At 34.4% G+C, this 17,428-nt stretch overlaps 1 protein-coding gene across 2 annotated transcripts in view; it reads left to right on the top strand.

The window, feature by feature from the left end:
• Window positions 1-4,706, top strand: part of LOC142348354 (splicing factor 3B subunit 1-like) — a 55,180-nt gene extending 50,474 nt beyond the window's left edge. For both annotated transcript variants that reach the window (XM_075399669.1, XM_075399671.1), the window contains one exon: window positions 3,566-4,706. In XM_075399669.1, the coding sequence (XP_075255784.1) occupies window positions 3,566-3,767 (202 nt within the window). In that variant the 3' untranslated portion in view covers window positions 3,768-4,706. The remainder of the gene's footprint in view (window positions 1-3,565) is intronic.
• Window positions 4,707-17,428: the final 12,722 nt, after the last annotated feature.

The following is a 17,428-nucleotide window of genomic DNA, read 5'->3' as shown; positions in this document are numbered from 1 at the left end:
CTTCCCTAAACCAAAAGGGACTCTCAGCAGTAAGATGATGTGATAAGATTTCAAAAGGATCGAAAAACAAAATAAAGTGCCCAAAAAAATATGAATTCTCGTGGCATTGATGTTTTAAAACTAATAGGTAGAAGATAAAACCGCTAACCAGATTAATTTTGGCTATAGTAGAACGGAAATGGATTCTGTTAGAACCAACAATGACCAAGAGTATTCACGAAAAAAAATTAGGAATGGTTGAATTTCAAAAAAGTTTCGAAAAATTATTTTTAAACCCTTAACAGCCAGTAAACTCAATCTTTCATCGGAGCTCAATGACGATGCTCAGATATAACCCATAGGGAGGAAAATGATGTCTGTCATGCATAGATAGTTAAAAAGACATCACAATAAGTCTTATGACAGAAAACAATAACAAAAACAGCAAAAACTAAAATTCAGTAGAAAAATGCGAGAAGAAAGTGTCGAAGACAATTAAACCATTAGCTATTCTCTGAAAACTTTCTCTGTGATCCACTGAACGTCCTCTCTAAGCCAATTGGATTACAATAATCTTTGGATAATGTGATAAAGAGTTCAAAAGTGAACAATAATTCAAAAAATCCAAAAAAAAAATTTAAAAAAATTGAAATCTTTGTCATTGAAGTCATATAACCAATAGCTAGAAGATAAAACAGCTAAACAGAATATTTTTAGTCGCAGTAAAAAGCAAGTGGGTCCAGTCAATACTGAAACTCACTAACAGTTCAAGAAAAATTTAGGAATTGTTATTGTTCAAATAAAATTTTCGAAAAATGATTTTTATTTTAACAGACATTAAATTCAATAGCTTTCAACGGAAGTCAATAAAAACGCTCAAAGATGCCCCGGTGGCAGTACATTTATGTTTGTCATGCATAGGTATTCATTATGAGATCACAGTAAGTATAATGACTATTAAAACAACAAAAAAAAAACAGGAGAAAACCAAAAAATCAGTAGAAAAGTGCAAGAAGAACGTGTCGAAGCCATTTAAACCATAAATTTTTGTTTAAAATTTTTATTGGTCATCCACAGAACATCGTTTTTAAGCTAATGGGAACTGTCAATATTTGGATAATGTGATAAGATTTCAAAAGTAACCAATAATACGTAAAAATCCAAAAAAAATTTTAAAAAATTGAAATTTTTTGTCATTGAAGTCATATAACCAATAGATAGAAGATAAAACCGCTAACCAGTTTAATTTTGGTTGCAGTAGGAAGGAAGAGGGTGCTCTCACCCCTGGACTGACTTACAATTCACTATAATAAGATTATGATTCTTTAATATTCAAAAAAAAATTCGAAAAATTATTTTTTAAGTCTTAACAGCCATTAGCCGCCCCCTCAATGAAATAGACATGTTCACTTAATGCTCATTATGGAACATATTGCACTGTTAGTCAATGAATCCCTACCATAGGACTCCAAAAAAAATAGTAAAACTTCAAAAAGAAATTCAAAATTTCATTCAAAATTACGAAAACTCAGAATCGAAGCCAAAAAAAACATGAGCAATTCCTTGAAAACGACGTTTTTTGTTCATTGCGCTTCATTCGACTATAAAGGAGTTTTGTCATTAATAGAACGTCGATATAAAATGTGACTTGTCTCTAGGTGACTTAAAAAAGCAAAAAAGAGAAAAGTTTTATTAAAAAAAGGGCTCTCAATTAGAGTTCGATTTTTTTTTGATAGCGAACTTCCCTATGAGACCAGAACTAGTCTTTCTATCGCCTTGCATTCAACTTTTACGAACTCAAAATTTATTCTTTTTATAGAAATTTGAATTAATGTTTTCGTAAAAAAGATCTTAGTTTGAAGAAAATTGTACTAAAAGTGAACAATCATGCTAAAGATCCCATTGTTCACACAAAACTTCAATCCTCGATAACTCCTCGAAAAAAACGAAATTCAAAAAAATCTTTTTACTTTTGAATTCTACGCTGGACCAGCTTTTTAATGATACCACTCACATTTCTCTACGACGAATATATCGATCGGCCAAAATTCACTGAACAAAAAAAAAACCCATTTGAGTATATAGTTCCTTCCCCCACAAGTGGGGTCGGAACAATTAGGAACATCATTGTTAATTGTTCTCGAACGAAATTTAAAGCAATTATTGTAGCCATGTGGTTTTTAGACAATTTTTTGCTTGATAGTTCTGTCTTTTCGAGTGATTTTTATCACGCTCGACTGTTTGCTTTCCGCGTGATCTAAGTTGCTCTCTCATTAATAGCCGCCGTTAGCCTCTCAAAGGTTATTATTTAGGCGCTCTCCTTATTACGACTCGAAGAGCAGTATTGGTTTTTTCTAGCTGAAGCAAGTTTTTTCATGATTTGAGATTTGACTTCTTTGTGAACATTGACTTCCGTTTTTGAACATTGAATATAAACAGTGGCTTAGTTCCCAAAATATGGGAATTTTGAGATGCTGATATTGAGTGCCATTTTGAAGTATTCTTCCCCTAGTAGTCCTCCATTTTAAAATTTGAGTGCCATTTTGAAGTATTTTTCCCCTAGTAGCCCTCCATTTTAAAATTACCCCCCCCCCCCCCCTCCACAACCGGCATATCCGCGCTCAACCTGTTCCCCACCTCCATGCCCGCACATGCATGCCCCCTGTACCCAAAACCCTGAACTAAAAATGGTTTCTGCTTTTTAGAACAATTTCTACTTATTGCTTAGGCTGATAATTTATATTTCTCGTGTCTTGAATTAATATTTTGATTTAGGCACGGTTAGTTATTTTTAAACTAACCGTGCCTAAATCAAAATATTAATTCAAGACACGAGAAATAAAAATTATCAGCCTAAGCAATAAGTAGAAATAATATTGCACGACTCTTTGAGTCGTGCCCGGTTATTCAAGCGGTTATGTTTTCTTTAATTAGTTATATTTTTTATTACGTTTAATTGCTCTCACATGAAGTTTGTAGCAATCATATTAGTCCTGTGGTCTTTTATGCGATTTTTCGCTTGACCGATTTTTTGTGTGACCCTTTTGACTTTTCGTCCTCAGAAATGAGATTAACAGGTAATGCACGGAGGCCATTAAGTTCTCTTAGAGCCTTTCAGCTTACGAGTCTCTAAGAATGCTTTTCACCGAAACATTCTGAGAGACAGAAAGTCACTATGTAGAGGGCAGTTTTTCGAGTTTGACTCGAGTTTGAGCACTTTATAGCACGTTACTATAAAAGAAATGGGTCTTTCCCATTACAGCCCCCCCCCCCCCCCACCCCCATGAAATTATAGTCCCCATTATGGTATAATTAGTTATCTGACCACTAAGCCGGTGGGCTATAATGTGAAAGACCCGAACAAATAAGCACGTGCGCCTGGGGGGGGGGGGGGTAAAAGGGTAAAAGATGTACGTCCACTAAGTTGAGGGGGCCGAAACAGACTAGATTTGAAATTCGCTATGTGATAATATAGCACGTGTGCATCTATCTATACAAAGAATAGCACAAACTAAGCTCGCGTGGCACAAGCGGAAACGATCCAGAATTTTTTGAATATTGTGTTTATGAATGGTAATCTTTTCAGAGTATCCCTGGGAGTGAACAAAGTCCTGCAGTACACGTTGCAAGGCCTATTCCACCCTGCAAGGAAAGTGAGAGATGTCTACTGGCGCATTTACAACACACTCTACATTGGTGGTCAGGATTCTCTCGTCGCTGGATTTCCAAAAGTTCCAGACGATGACAAAAACACTTACTGCAGACACCATTTGTATTATTTCCTATGAAAAACTCAAATACATCTTACATAATATTTTGCGATCTTTTCCATTAATCTCCCTCCCCTGGCTAGCTGGATGATTTTTTTTAAAAAGATTAACTCATAAGTATATAATTTGCAGATAGGACTCGTATATATTTCGGGGAAATTAGCGGGAAAGATCCGTTCTTTTTGTAAACTCTTTTTTGGAAGCAGTTGTGTGCGGGAAAATGTGAAACAATGCTTAGGGGCGAATTTTTTATCCTCGCTTTTCTTTTTTGATCGATTATGTCCTTCTCGGGTCCGAAAAAGAAACCCAATTAATCCTCAATTGATACTTGAAATGAATCTTTTCCGTTTGTGCCCCCCCCCCCGTACATTATGCACTCCATTTACAGAAACAAAACGGGTTCCACGAAATATAGCACACGATTCATTTAAAACGTTAAATCGATCATATCGAATTTTCCCGTTTTTTTCAGTTGGTGAGACCGTCATATGTTATTGTTAACCAATACCGAAGTTTAATTTTTATCTGTTCAGCTACATATACGAAGGACATTTTCTGCTTCTTACGTAGATTTGATGGTCGTCGAAATATAATATTTGAAAACTTGATGATATAAACTCTTTATGATTAAAAACACGTTGATGTGACTTGAAATTGCGCTCATATGTCTGTAGATTTATTTTACTTGAGTATAAAATTTTGTGATAATTTGATTTCATTTTCTTGACGACACTAAAAATCCATTGACGTCTAACTGATGCTAAATAATGGGTCGTATATTGACGGTTTATTTTGGAGCATTCTTTATTCGGTTAAACAGAAAATAGCTGAAATAACTTCACTACGATCATTATCTCAGTATTCGGTGTTGCAAATCATGCTTTATAAAGTAGATATAAAATTATCACAAAAATACGTCATTTTTGTTAGATTTAATTGATTCTGCAGAAATTCCAATAGTTTTGCTAATGAAATCGGGGGATCTAAGAAAGCGGCGGTTGCAGAAGGGTGGATTGAGAATGACAATTGTCCCCAAAGTCAAGAGGAGTTAGACTAGCCTCTGAAATAGAACCCGTCTTGAAAAACTGGCTGGTGTGATTTTTACAATAGGATCTTTTGCGCCGAGCAGTACATCCATTAACGTGGTGCGACAATGGGGGGGGGGGGGGGGGTCAGAGAAACATAACAGATCATTAACAAGTTTAGATTTTTTAGGGAACTTTTGTTTGAAAGTCTCAAAGCGATAGCTGGGGCTGTTAGTGACCTCTTGCTTTTATACAATTCAAAGAATTTGAATTGAATTGGGGCGCTGTCTTTTTTAAAGATCGGTTCACATATTTTCATGATTTTTGGAGTCAAATTGGAGTAGAGATCAGCATCCACCCGATACGAAAGTGAAAAATTCTTTAACTTTTTCTTCATGAAAGAAGTTCTATTTAGAACTAGGCTTTTTATGAGATGAATAAAAAACAGCGTTTCTCTTCAATCAGCAATAACAGGTTGTTTTGACCATAGAAACGTCTTGCAAATTATTTTCTGAGATAATAGTTTTCTAGAGGCAGTAAGTAAAGTGAAGTAGAAGTTTTCGTAAAATTAACTTGCAGAGGGCGCGAGATTATTTGATTATGAAAGTTACAACTGTAATTCAGCTAATCGGAAATCATCAAATTGTTAAGAGACTATTATTTTTAGGATGAAAAAATTCTAATTTTTAACCAACAATTGCCATTTAATTGGTTTTTGGATTTAGAAACATGAAAGGGTAGTGATGGAGGAAACTTTAGGGCATTTCAAGTCGAAAGCAAAAAAATAATGAGTACATTGATGAATAAAAAAACAAAACGATTTTCTAAATCTTAAAAATTCATTTAAGACATATTTTTTCCATTGTGAAGAGTGAGATAAAACTTTAGAACGCTTTTTTATTCATTTGTGTGGTCATTGAAAATTGCTCTTTATTTTGTGTTGCAATTTTTCAGATAAAAATCTTCGGCAAATCGAAAAGTTAGCTCTTGTCCGGGGCACAGTTGAATCATGAACTTTCGTCTCTCACTCAGCAGCAGCTTTTCAGTTTCCTTCTCGTTCATTGGGTGATAGGAACTACTGTTACCAAATAGAAGTTGAATCATTGCAAAATCTTTTGAAGCACTATAAGTTTATGCAATGGGCGGTACAAAAGAAATGTCATGTCAATAGCACGAGTATTGTGCATTGTAATTTTCGCTCAGCTATTTCGAGCGCCACAGCTGCACTTCTTCCGTATTGAAAAAGTGTTGACTACAGCAGTTAACTCACTGTAACACTTAAAGCGTCTGGTTTGCCGGCTGTCCATGATGGAAGGAAAATGCCACCTGCTCTTGTTTTGCTTTCAGGAATCAAGTTCTTCTCTGCAAGTGAAATATTTGCAGCCGCAAATGCTGTAAAGAGAAGATCTCAGATTGGACTTTTTATAGCAATTTCATATTGCTGACCGTGGCAAGTGAACGCGTGCTTGCTTAGAGATCCAGGGTTCATTTTGCGATATGGTTATTATCCATCATTACCATTAACAGGAATGCCTAGACTATATTTCAAAGTTACTCCAAATTCCTTCGTTTGCATTTGAAGACCTAGTACTGGAGTAGGTGGTTCTGCAAGCCATGTTCCTACTTTTGGGAGTGACAGTGATAAAAACCGAGCTTCTTACTCGCATGTTGCCTGACTATCAAATCCTTGAATGCTTTTTTACAACATGGGTCTTTTGGATTTCATGCTGTTCATAATTTTTAATGCCGAGAGGCGAGATGGTAAAAGTTAATTTGAGTTAATTTTTGTTGATACAAGAGTTAGATGTCTGTAAATTGAGAAACTAAAATGGAAACTATTGTTATACAGCCAATAAATTCAGGTTTTATGTATTAACAGATTTTAATTCTAAACCCAACTGACTAATAGACAAGCATGCGTGAAACCATGCATCTTCCAACGAGAGTGTACCAATAATGTTTTCAAAAGTGTCCACCTGATGATTATCAAAGGATTTTAAGGCTCCCAAAACGTTTTTAAAACAAAATTACACCTCACGGGATACATTTTGACAGATGGAAGAAAATGACGCACACTGTCTGAAGCGCATTGAGGATCATCAATGGGATCAAGGAATTCCGACAGTGCTGTTATTTTGCTAAAATATTTCTGCTGAGGTGAGTCCGTGTTCGGGAGTCCCCACCGCAGCACCGAGTACTTCGTCTTTTCGGTTTGATTCGCTAGGTTGACTTGTCTATTTCTAGATGGTCATAGGGCAAAGAAACCTCACATTTGCTCTTTGGTAAGATTAGACTTCTTTCAGGACCCTCCCGACATAGGAGTTCAAACTTATGATTCAGTTCTTTTTCGGTTCCTGCTAAAATGCCGCAATCGAGATACTATTGTTTTTGAAGTAGTTCTGGCACCTTTTCTTCATTGATTAGATGATTAGTCAAGAAGATAATGCGAATCATGTTGCACTGCAGTGCGAATTGTGATATTTTTTTCAAACCAAAAAACACCAAATGTTGGTACCAAAAAAATTGTCACCAGAAAACATAAAAAAAACAGCACATTAATTTGATTTTATTTGTGGAATAAGGAAGACATCATATATCAAATCAACTAATTGTGCAATTAGTTCCGCAATTGGAAAAAAAACTATCTCAGCCATCCATCAAATGGGTCCTCTAGGAACATTAAGGGTTTCGCGCACTCAATGCTTCATTTGGTATTTATTGATGCAAATCGATGAACAAAAAAAGAAACCGATAGTTGAGACAAGACACAAAGTTGTCAGCAGGGATTTTCCAATGATCCAGCTATATTCTTTAATTCCTACAAGTGTCACCAATGTCTGTGTCATTTGTGTTAGTGAGTATTTTTGAATGCATAGTTTTTTTCTCTTTTAGTTTTTGAAAAGTGTGAATTACGGGTTCTGTTTTTACATGAACTCCAAAAATGTTCCTTATTTTTCTTAAATATATTTTTTTGAAAATTAATTGTTTTGAAAGGAAACCTATCATCCAAACATGCCGCATAAATAGTTAAAAAATTTGAGTAACGCTGGGAACGCAGGGAAAAATTAAAAACGAAGTTCAAATTTACGTGCAGATTAAATAATCTTCCGATGTTTTACTTGAATTTGACTGGAAAACTATTGAAATTGTGCAGATTTCGTGTTTTCTTTTTTGTGAAAAAATGAAAATGACATTTGAAATAAACTGCTACACCACACATGGTCAAAGCGAACTGGAAGCAGATATTTATCTCATAGCAGATAATCACTAAAAATTTGACATGTAAATTGCAATCTGCATGGTCTCCATTATTAAATAATATTGGTTTTTCTTGATATAAAAATCAAATGTTTGCTGATTATTTCTCAATTCCAATCTTAATGTTTTCTCCAATATTCGATGGTTCTTCCTCTCTCCTTGAGCATTTTAACTCTAGTTTCTTTCAATTTCCTCGCGTTATTGAACTTGGAATGAGCACAAGTCACCTCGTGTTGAATGACATTGCTTAAGGAAAGGCTCCCCTCTCATTGGGTGAATTCAATAATGATTCTGGGCGTGATTCCAACTCATCAAGAGATTGGTTCAGCTCAACACAAGCGTCTAGGAATAGTTTAGAAATCACTTAATATAAAGAATATACAAAATTTCACTTCTCAGATTGTTAAATTCGTAAGCTGTGCTGTGTAATTGAGAACAATTCTCTTTGAGTTACGCGTAGAGTTTTTGACAACCCAGGGCAATGGATGTCGTCATCGAATGCATGAGTTCAATTCCTGAATGATGAAAATCACTACCGAAAAATTTTGCCAGCTATAGTTTTGTAATTTTTTCTTAAAATTGTTGGGGGCTATGGTGCCCATAACAACGTCTAAGCCAGAGTCCAAAGTTTAACTATCTACGATTGTAGCCATTTACTTATGTTTCAGTTTTATTATCATTAATACGACAGAGATATTATTTGTTATCTTTGTCGTGTTTTGCCAGAACTTGGTTCCTGGAATATGGCCAAAAGATGCTTTCTTGTTGTCTTTTTTGTTGTTTGAAACTTGCTGATGAATTTTGTTTGTAGTTTAAGACGTTAATAAGAGTTACGTACAATATTTCTTCCAAAAAATTTAGGAGACATTGGTTTAATTTTCTTATCTTTTTTTGCATTTTTTATGCACTCTGATCTTTTCGTTGTTTACGTTTCAATCGTTGTAAACTCTTTTGTTTTACAAGCTATAGTTTTTCGGTTCACCGTTCTTACAACTTCATACTTATCATACATTTTTGGACAATTACGAATTTTACAGACAAAACAATAACCACAGACCACAGAGGATAAAATATGTGGTTTTTTTAACTGAATTCGAGAAGTATAAGTATAAACGCAAAACATGAGACACACCAGCAACCTGTTGACACAGATTAATGAGTTATAAGCCAATGAACGAGCGGCTATATTACATAATCAGACACACACACCTCCCGTGATATGTGAATGCACAGCTTGCGAATTCTGTTCTCGCAGCGAATCAAATTTATTTGTTTCAATTGGACACAATGGCAGAAAAAGTCTTCAAAACAAATAAACAGTACATGTTGAAGGCGTTTGAACAGCAGATATTGAGCAGCAATTAACCGATAGGACGGTAAACCGAAAAAAGTGTTTATTAGATTTATCTTCAAAAAGGGCCTGCTGGTCATGGAAAGCCAAGAATGAAAAAAAACACTAATCAGAGTTTTTTTCATACTGCAGAAACTTTCGTACAGTGAATTTTTACTTCGACATAGTACAATTTATCATTGTCAGAATATGACCATAATAAATATACAGAATTGAAATATGTAATACAGAGCTGATATCTTTATGTTACTATGATCCGAGGGTTCTATGAAAATGTTGACCAAAATTGTCTTAAATCAACGTTCATCTGTAAGTTTGGGTTAGGAAAAAACTATTTATATTAAATTAAAGCTTAATCTTTGAAGCGGAATCATTAATGAGCCATATTATTGGAATTATTGTGTTAATTAAAAGTTTTTGGTCATTTTTTTTTCAGTCTTTCAAGCTAATTTTTATTTCATAAAATCGATGCGCGGTAATTCGGTTTGTTGAACAATATACGTCAATAAAAATCAAAAGTGAAAATATAAACTCTTGTACTGAGCCGCGATTTGTTTGTATTAAATGGTGAAAAAGTCAGTGCTTGTCATTAATGGAAAAAAAATCAACTGATTTTGTGGTTATTATTATAAACATAATGATGTAATGCTTAAAAAGTGTACAACAAAAATGCATATTCGATGCGTTATTGGTTCTAACCAAAAAAGAGCAATATAACTATTACAAAAATGGTTAGAAAAGTTATTATAAAAAGTATATTAAACAATTGTAAGCACACCAAACGCGGTATAAACATAAAAAGCGAGCAAATCGAAAAAAGAAGTTGCCAAGCTAAAGACAAATTGTAGTTACGTAATAATCCGACGACAACCGATCGGTGAAACACCGATTTAAAGGTCATTATGATCAGAAAGATTCTTTTGTCTTTAGCTAGAAAAAATATTTGGACAAATTCATTTTTTTGAAAAGACTCGCCTACAAAACGTGACGATCTTCCAGTTATCAAATTCATAAAAATTTTCTAATTTTTTCAACAAAATCAGAGTTAAAATTGATCTTTTGACTCTCAACTTTATAAAGGCAGCTTAAGTTGTTGGTGATGAAATCTTCAAACCTGAAACTGCAACCCAGCATCAAAAATACGAAAATTTTTTCAAAAAATATTAAAAAACAAATTGTTTACAAAATTCATCATGACTTTTGGTAGTCTAAAATTTGGTTCATTATTGACTTTGAAAATTTTGGTGGTTTTTGCTGCAATTTTGGACGAAATTGAAACTTCTTCAACGACATCAGTTGAACCAATTCGAAACGAACAAATTGAAGACGGGAAATGTGGGCGCGAAAAATTGATCATTTGTGAACCCGTGAATGAATGCGCCCACAATGACGACTGTGGGGGTAGTGAGTTCTGCTGTGAAGGAGTTTGTGTGCTGAAACCGACGGAGGGGTTGGAGAAGTGCGCCCCCCAATATGTCCAAGTGTAAGTTTTAACCCAGTAATTTTACCTTTTCACCCCCTGTTAATTTAACCTCGATTAGCTCACCCTCACCTGCGTCTATTCAACCCGATGTTAAATATCTCTATGACTTGTGAATAACATACATAATTAATGAAAAGAAGAGATTGGAATATTTTTTGGGTGGAAACTTTGCGGCGTTAAGTGAGGTAGGGGTGAAAAGGTATGATATTAAATAATGAGGGGTTAATTAAAATAACTTGGGTGAAAATAAGTAGAATGGGTTAAAATAGTAGAAAATAACTTGGGTGAAAATAAGTTGAAATACGATGCGCATTTTTTTTCTAGTTAATTATCTAAGAAATTATTTCTTATAAGTTGCCTTACAACTTTTTGTAGTAATTTTCACGTCAAAAATTATTCTGAAGTAGAGCATTGGAATAAATAGCGCTCACTTTCGTCGAACATTTTTTGTCAAGAATGTGAGAAATTATGATCATTATTCCAAATTAAAACAAAAAATGTGCCAAAATTAAAAGCTTAAAATTTTAAATTTTTCCTTTAGATGGGACGAAATTTAGAGGAAATGGCAATCTCGTTTCCATTTCCCTTATATGGTAAAATTAATCAAAGGCCAAAAGATTCAAAGCTTATTAGGCAAATCAAATTTAAACCTCTCTTGGCCGATTATTATAGATTATAAAATAGATTTCATTATCGGCCTCGTATTAGAGATGCCCAAGTTTGAGAGCTTAAGACCTGTTGGTGTAATGGTTAGAACACTAGGGTTGTCAGTAAGAGATACTGGTTCGAATCAAGTAGTGGTCATTTTTCACAACAGTTGCGCTTGATTATTCCTGAAATGTGCCAATTTATACAAAGCAACGGACTGTAATGTCTGTTTGGTGGAATTCATTTTAAATCGAGATAAAAAGTGGAAATGTTGTTGTGAATTGCAAGAGTATAATTGATTTTTAATTGTTTTTTTTTCAGGTGGATCACAATTGTGACGTCTGTGGGTTGTCTTGTCGTTGGTCTGTCTCTGGTCGTCATTTGGCAAAAAATCAAACGAAAATTCGGTAAGTCTCATCAAATAACAGTGAGACAGCGAGAAACAGTGAAAGCGAACAGTCGGTTCTTTCTTTCTTTCTTAATTCTTTCATTCAAGCTGCATAGAAAACAAAACATTGATTGCGTCATATTTCTTGAAGCTCTATTAAACGTTGCTAAACAAGAAAACAATAGTGCTTGATTGTTTAGAATTCCGACAAAGTGCGCTCTAAAGAAGTACAGTTTCTATCCACCCTATTGTAATTTCCTCTTATTCTTTAAGTAAAAAGCATTGGAAATTTCAGTAAAAAACAAATGAAAGTTTAGTAATTTATTTTATTTCCTTGACCAATTACCCTTTGATTTATTTATTAAAGAGCATTTATCAATTACTGAGGAAGAAAGGCAACAACATGGATGGTGAAGTATCTTCCAGCGATTTTTCAAATACTGCAACAGGTATGAGTGGTGATACTGTTTTGACTAAAAAAGTTGATGAACTATCAAAAGTAGTGTCCGGATTAATAGACACGAACAAAAAACAGGAACAAAAAATTATTGATCTCGAAAAAAACAGGTTGAAATAAACGACAGACTGAGAGCTCAGGAACGTTACACAAGCAAGGACTGTGTTATAATCTGCAATCCACCCTTTGACTCAAGAGACAGTCGAAATGTGTTGCGAAACACATTGAAATTTTTTGAAAATTTTCTGAATATCAAACTGGACGAAAACAGAATTAAAGCATGTCATATATTACCCGGCACAGCAGCAAATGGATGCCCAGAGTCAGTGATCGGCAAGTTTGTCTATTTTGACGAAAAAGATAGGGTTTTTGGTGCAAAGAGGAAACTTAAGAAAATCAAGAGTCCACTAAATAATCTTAATATATACATTAATGAAAGACTGCCTAAATATGAAGCAGAAATAAACAGTGAGGCGAAGAAAATGGGAATGATTACGTCAACAAAAAATTGTACAGTGTCAGTTATGGTTAAGAATCTGCAAAATGAAACATCCTTTAGAGCAGTAAATAACGCGGACGAATTGAATAAAATCCAAAATCCTGTCTTACGGGAGAGCGGACGCAACAAGCGAAAATTTATGAAGGAAGCGGAAGAGCTCTCATGTGAAAAAGGTCAAGAGAGGTTTTCACCTGATAACAAGAGACCAATGAAAAAATGAACTCCATAGCGTAACTCCATACATTAACAGTGGAAACTTAAATTTTTTGTTCTGATTATTAAATAATTTTTTGTAGTAAATTTCATAATAACCCCACACAGTAGCAGTACTAAAATAATGAGACTATAATGTTCCTACTCATTCATTTTGCTCGCAATATTCGCAGCAAGATGGGATGGTAGTAAGTTTAAGGCATATGTCTTCTTTCATTTTAGACTTCTTATCTCATTGTCCTATTTCTCATTGTCCTATTTCTCATTGTACTAGCAAGTTCTCATTGTCCTTTTAGCTCGCGATATTCGCAGCTGAATGGTAAGATGAGAAAATTTTAGGGGTATACCCGTCGCCTTAAGTAGAAAAATCAAACCCCTTCCTGCTTACAGTATGCGCAGCAAAGAGACAATTTAGATGGAAATTTTAAAATGTTTTAGTGGCAATATATGTCTAGCCATATCCGCAGACAAAGATGCCTTAGATGATTTGCATTTTTAGGTTTTTCATTAAAAGAATTTTTTTTAGAATTAAAAAGTCAAAGTTTGCGATATCCGCAACTCTGAAATTAAATTAGGTTAGAAAAAGAAATAAACTCAGTTTTTTTATTGTGGAGGCCTGAGATATCCGCGGTCATTCACATACATACATTCATATTGATTTTTTTTCTTCTTTTTTCTTTTTACTCTATCTTTTGTCCAAACTTACAAGTTTTAGATTTCTCTCTTTTTTAGGTTTGACAAAAATGCATTTGAAACTCTGATAGAAAATTAAAAATTGGTAATGTGTTCAAGGGAAAAAAAAATTTTCAAAATGAGTGCAAACAAAATAATCTTGCAAAACATCAGATCGATCTACAAAAATTTGAACGAGTTTGAAGTGTTGATAAAACAACAGGAGAGTCAACCTTTAGCAATATGTTTGACGGAAACGTGGCTCAAGGACCAATCTAACACAAAGTGCATTAACCTTGATGGCTACCAGGAGATTGCTACAAGCAACCGAAATACCTCTAAAGGATGAGGGGTTGGGATCTTTGTAAGATTGGATTTACAACAAACAAATATTAAAAAGTTTGGCTGTACCAGTATTCAAATTTTAACTGTGAAAATCAACACAAAAAATGGCAAAAGTTTTTTATTAACAGTGATCTATATCAAACCAAATACAAGTGTAAATGAAATATCGGAAACTTTGCAGATGTTTTTTGAAGAACTAACTCCGGAACCGGAACAGTTACACATTGTTTGCGGGGATTTTAACATTGACCATAGTAGCAATAACATCAAGCTTACAAAATTAAAAGACATTTTTAGTTCTTACAACTTAAGGAATATGTCTAACGTTGGGTATACTAGAGAAAGCGCAAAGTCGAGAACTAATATTGACGTAGTTTACTGCTCGAAGACAGTAGAAATTGAAATCATCAAGTCAGCTGTAACGGATCACTATACTGTCCAAATCGTGTTCTCTGACTACGTGGAAAAGACTGTACCACTGAAAAACAAAGTTTACAGGGATTGGACGGCTCTTGAAAACCACTTAATTTTAGAAAAAATGGTTTTTAAAATAAGAGACAAATTAGGCAGACTTATGTCGCACTTTTTTGCTTTGGATTGTGATCTTGCTTTTGAAAAGTTTCAAGAGGCTATCATTGAGGAAGTTGACAATTACATTGCATTGAAAAAATCAAAACCTTCTCAGCAACCAAATTGGATTGACAACAGTATAAAAAATTTAGCAGCAAAAAAACAGAGCTTATTCCAGACGTTCTTGAGACACAAAAATAATAAAAACAAGGAGAAGTTCAATAAAATCAGGAATAAGCTGAGAAAGAAAATAAAAGAAAACAAAAGAATCTATTATCAGAAAATGTTGCACAGAAACGCACAAAAGAATTCCAGTAGCTTTTTTAATACAATGAGAACATTGAGTGGAAATACGCGAAAAGAACAAGAAGAGTTGTCAGAGAAACAGGTTGAAGGTTTCAACATTTACTTCACAACTATCGGAAAAATTTTATCGAATAAATTAATTGATCCTGGAAAAAACGGAAGACAAAGAAGAACTTTAAACAGCATGTTTTTGACCTCAGCAAATGAAGCCGAAATATCACTAGTCATTAAAAAATTGAAAAATAAATATAGCACTGATTGTGACGGTCTCAACAACTTTATACTTAAAAAAATAGAATATGCTATAGTTCCTACATTGACGTTTCTAGTCAATAAGTGTTTCGAAAAAGGAACTTTCCCAAAATGTTTAAAAAAAGCAGTAGTAATTCCTATACATAAGTGCGGGAATGCTTACGAAGCTCAGAACTACAAGCCAATTAGTTTATTACCAACGATTGGAAAAATACTAGAAAAATTACTCTGTGATCGAATGACCGCATTCCTCGAGAAATACGATTTGCTTAATAAAAATCAATTTGGGTTCCGACAAAAAAGAGGGACTACTGATGCATTAGTTAATTTCCTCGAGGGAATCAGAGAAGACTGGGAAAATTGATTTAAAGAAGTGAAGGCTGTCTTCATAGATCTGAAGAAAGCATTTGATACAGTTGAACAAAATTTGCTCCTTGAAAAGCTAGAAAACATAGGAATGAGAGGACCTGTACATAAATTACTGAAATCTTATCTGAGTGACAGACAACAATGTGTCAAATCGGTTGAGTTTAGGTCGGAATTCTTACCAATAGAATATGGAGTGCCGCAGGGCTCGGTGCTAGGACCACTGCTCTTTCTAGTTTATATAAATGATATTCAGGAGTTCTGCGGTGACTCAACTGCAATTTTGTTTGCTGGTGACGCTGTTTTGAAGCAAAATGTGTATTCAAGTAAAGAAAAATTTGAGAAGTCATTAGAATCTGTAGCCGACTATTTTTTGCAAAACAAACTGACTCTCAATTTAGAAAAAACGCATCTTGTGAATTTGAACGCAATCAGAAAATCTTCTCAAAAAGAGATAATTTTGAAGAATGATGCGATCTGTCAAAAAACGTCTTTAAAATACTTAGGAGTACATATTGACGAAAAACTTAATTTTAATCGGCATATCCTCGAATTATGTGCGAAACTAACCAAATTTTCTGGATTGTTTTATAAATTGAGATCAATTTTAACAACTGCACAGCTTCTTGTAACATATAAAGTTTACGTACAACCAATACTAAATTATGGTGTTTTAGTCTACGGAACCAGTAGCAAGACAACACTTCAGCCTCTAGAAGCAAAAGTAAAACAAATTGCCAGAATCATTTTTAAAAAGAGAAAAACGGAATCAACACTGCAAAATCGAGAAAAGTATAAAATGCATTCGATCAAAGATTTGCACATTTTTGAACTGTTTAAAAAACTAACAGAGATACTTAGATCAGAATGCGAAATAAATAGTCTAAAATTCCTTATAACAAAGAAAGAAATAGAGTCAGTTGAGTTAAAAAGAACATCATCCCGTCAGTTAAAAAGTACAAACGGGGTTAGTGGACTTAGCCCTAAACGACTAGGAGTAAGAATAAGAAAATTGTTAAATGTTATATTAAAATTTAACCCCAATTTCATTTCAGAAGTACAAATCTTGAGTAAAAAAGAATTGAAACGTTATCAGTATAGTTTTAGAGACAATTACATTAGCAATAACCAACAAATAGTTTCGTTAATATATTGAGCCGATCATTTCAAATCCTTAGCATCTTTAGCATCTGACAATCTGTCTTTTAAAGTTTCTTAGTACTGCTACTGGCATCACTTGACGAGGACCATCGGACCTTTTGATGACCTATCAAGTAAGTGGCGGTTCTGTGCGGCCTAGTTTGTACAGCAATGCCAACTTACTTGAAAACAATTTATTAAATAAATTGAACACCAAATCATGCCCTCCCCTCCTCCCTTCCCGCAGTTAGTACGCGCGATTGCGTTTTTCAAACGGAATTATTACGCAACGTTAGTCGGTTAACTTATGTTAAAAGTGCCCATGAATGTAGGAAAAAGCACCATTCTAACCCTCTCTCCAGAAAAAATCAAGTCTTGAATCCTTTCTGCGAAGAGAAATCCCAAGCCATTCGTATTGTCTGCCAAGAGGTCACCAAGTCTTATGTGTATTAGTCACAGAATGACCTAAGACTTCTAAAATTTCTTGGTACGGAGACCCAAGTCTTGATTTTTCACTTTCAATAGAAACCTCAGAGATCGACTATTGAGTCTTCTCTTAACAGCCTTGTATTTGGCCTGATCAGTCTCCGAATCAGGCCTGGGACCTTCTCTGTCTTTTTTTGAATCAGAGTTCATGGTCTCTGTGGACATGATACGGGGGCCATTAAGAACTTACGGGTGAGGGGGGATGACTGAAAAGATTGAG

Source organism: Convolutriloba macropyga, chromosome 10 (genome assembly GCF_964194025.1).
Source record: "Convolutriloba macropyga chromosome 10, txConMacr16.3, whole genome shotgun sequence".
NCBI lineage: Eukaryota > Metazoa > Xenacoelomorpha > Acoela > Convolutidae > Convolutriloba > Convolutriloba macropyga.
Note: the sequence above shows the minus strand (reverse complement) of the source record. Positions and strands in the feature narration are given on the sequence as shown.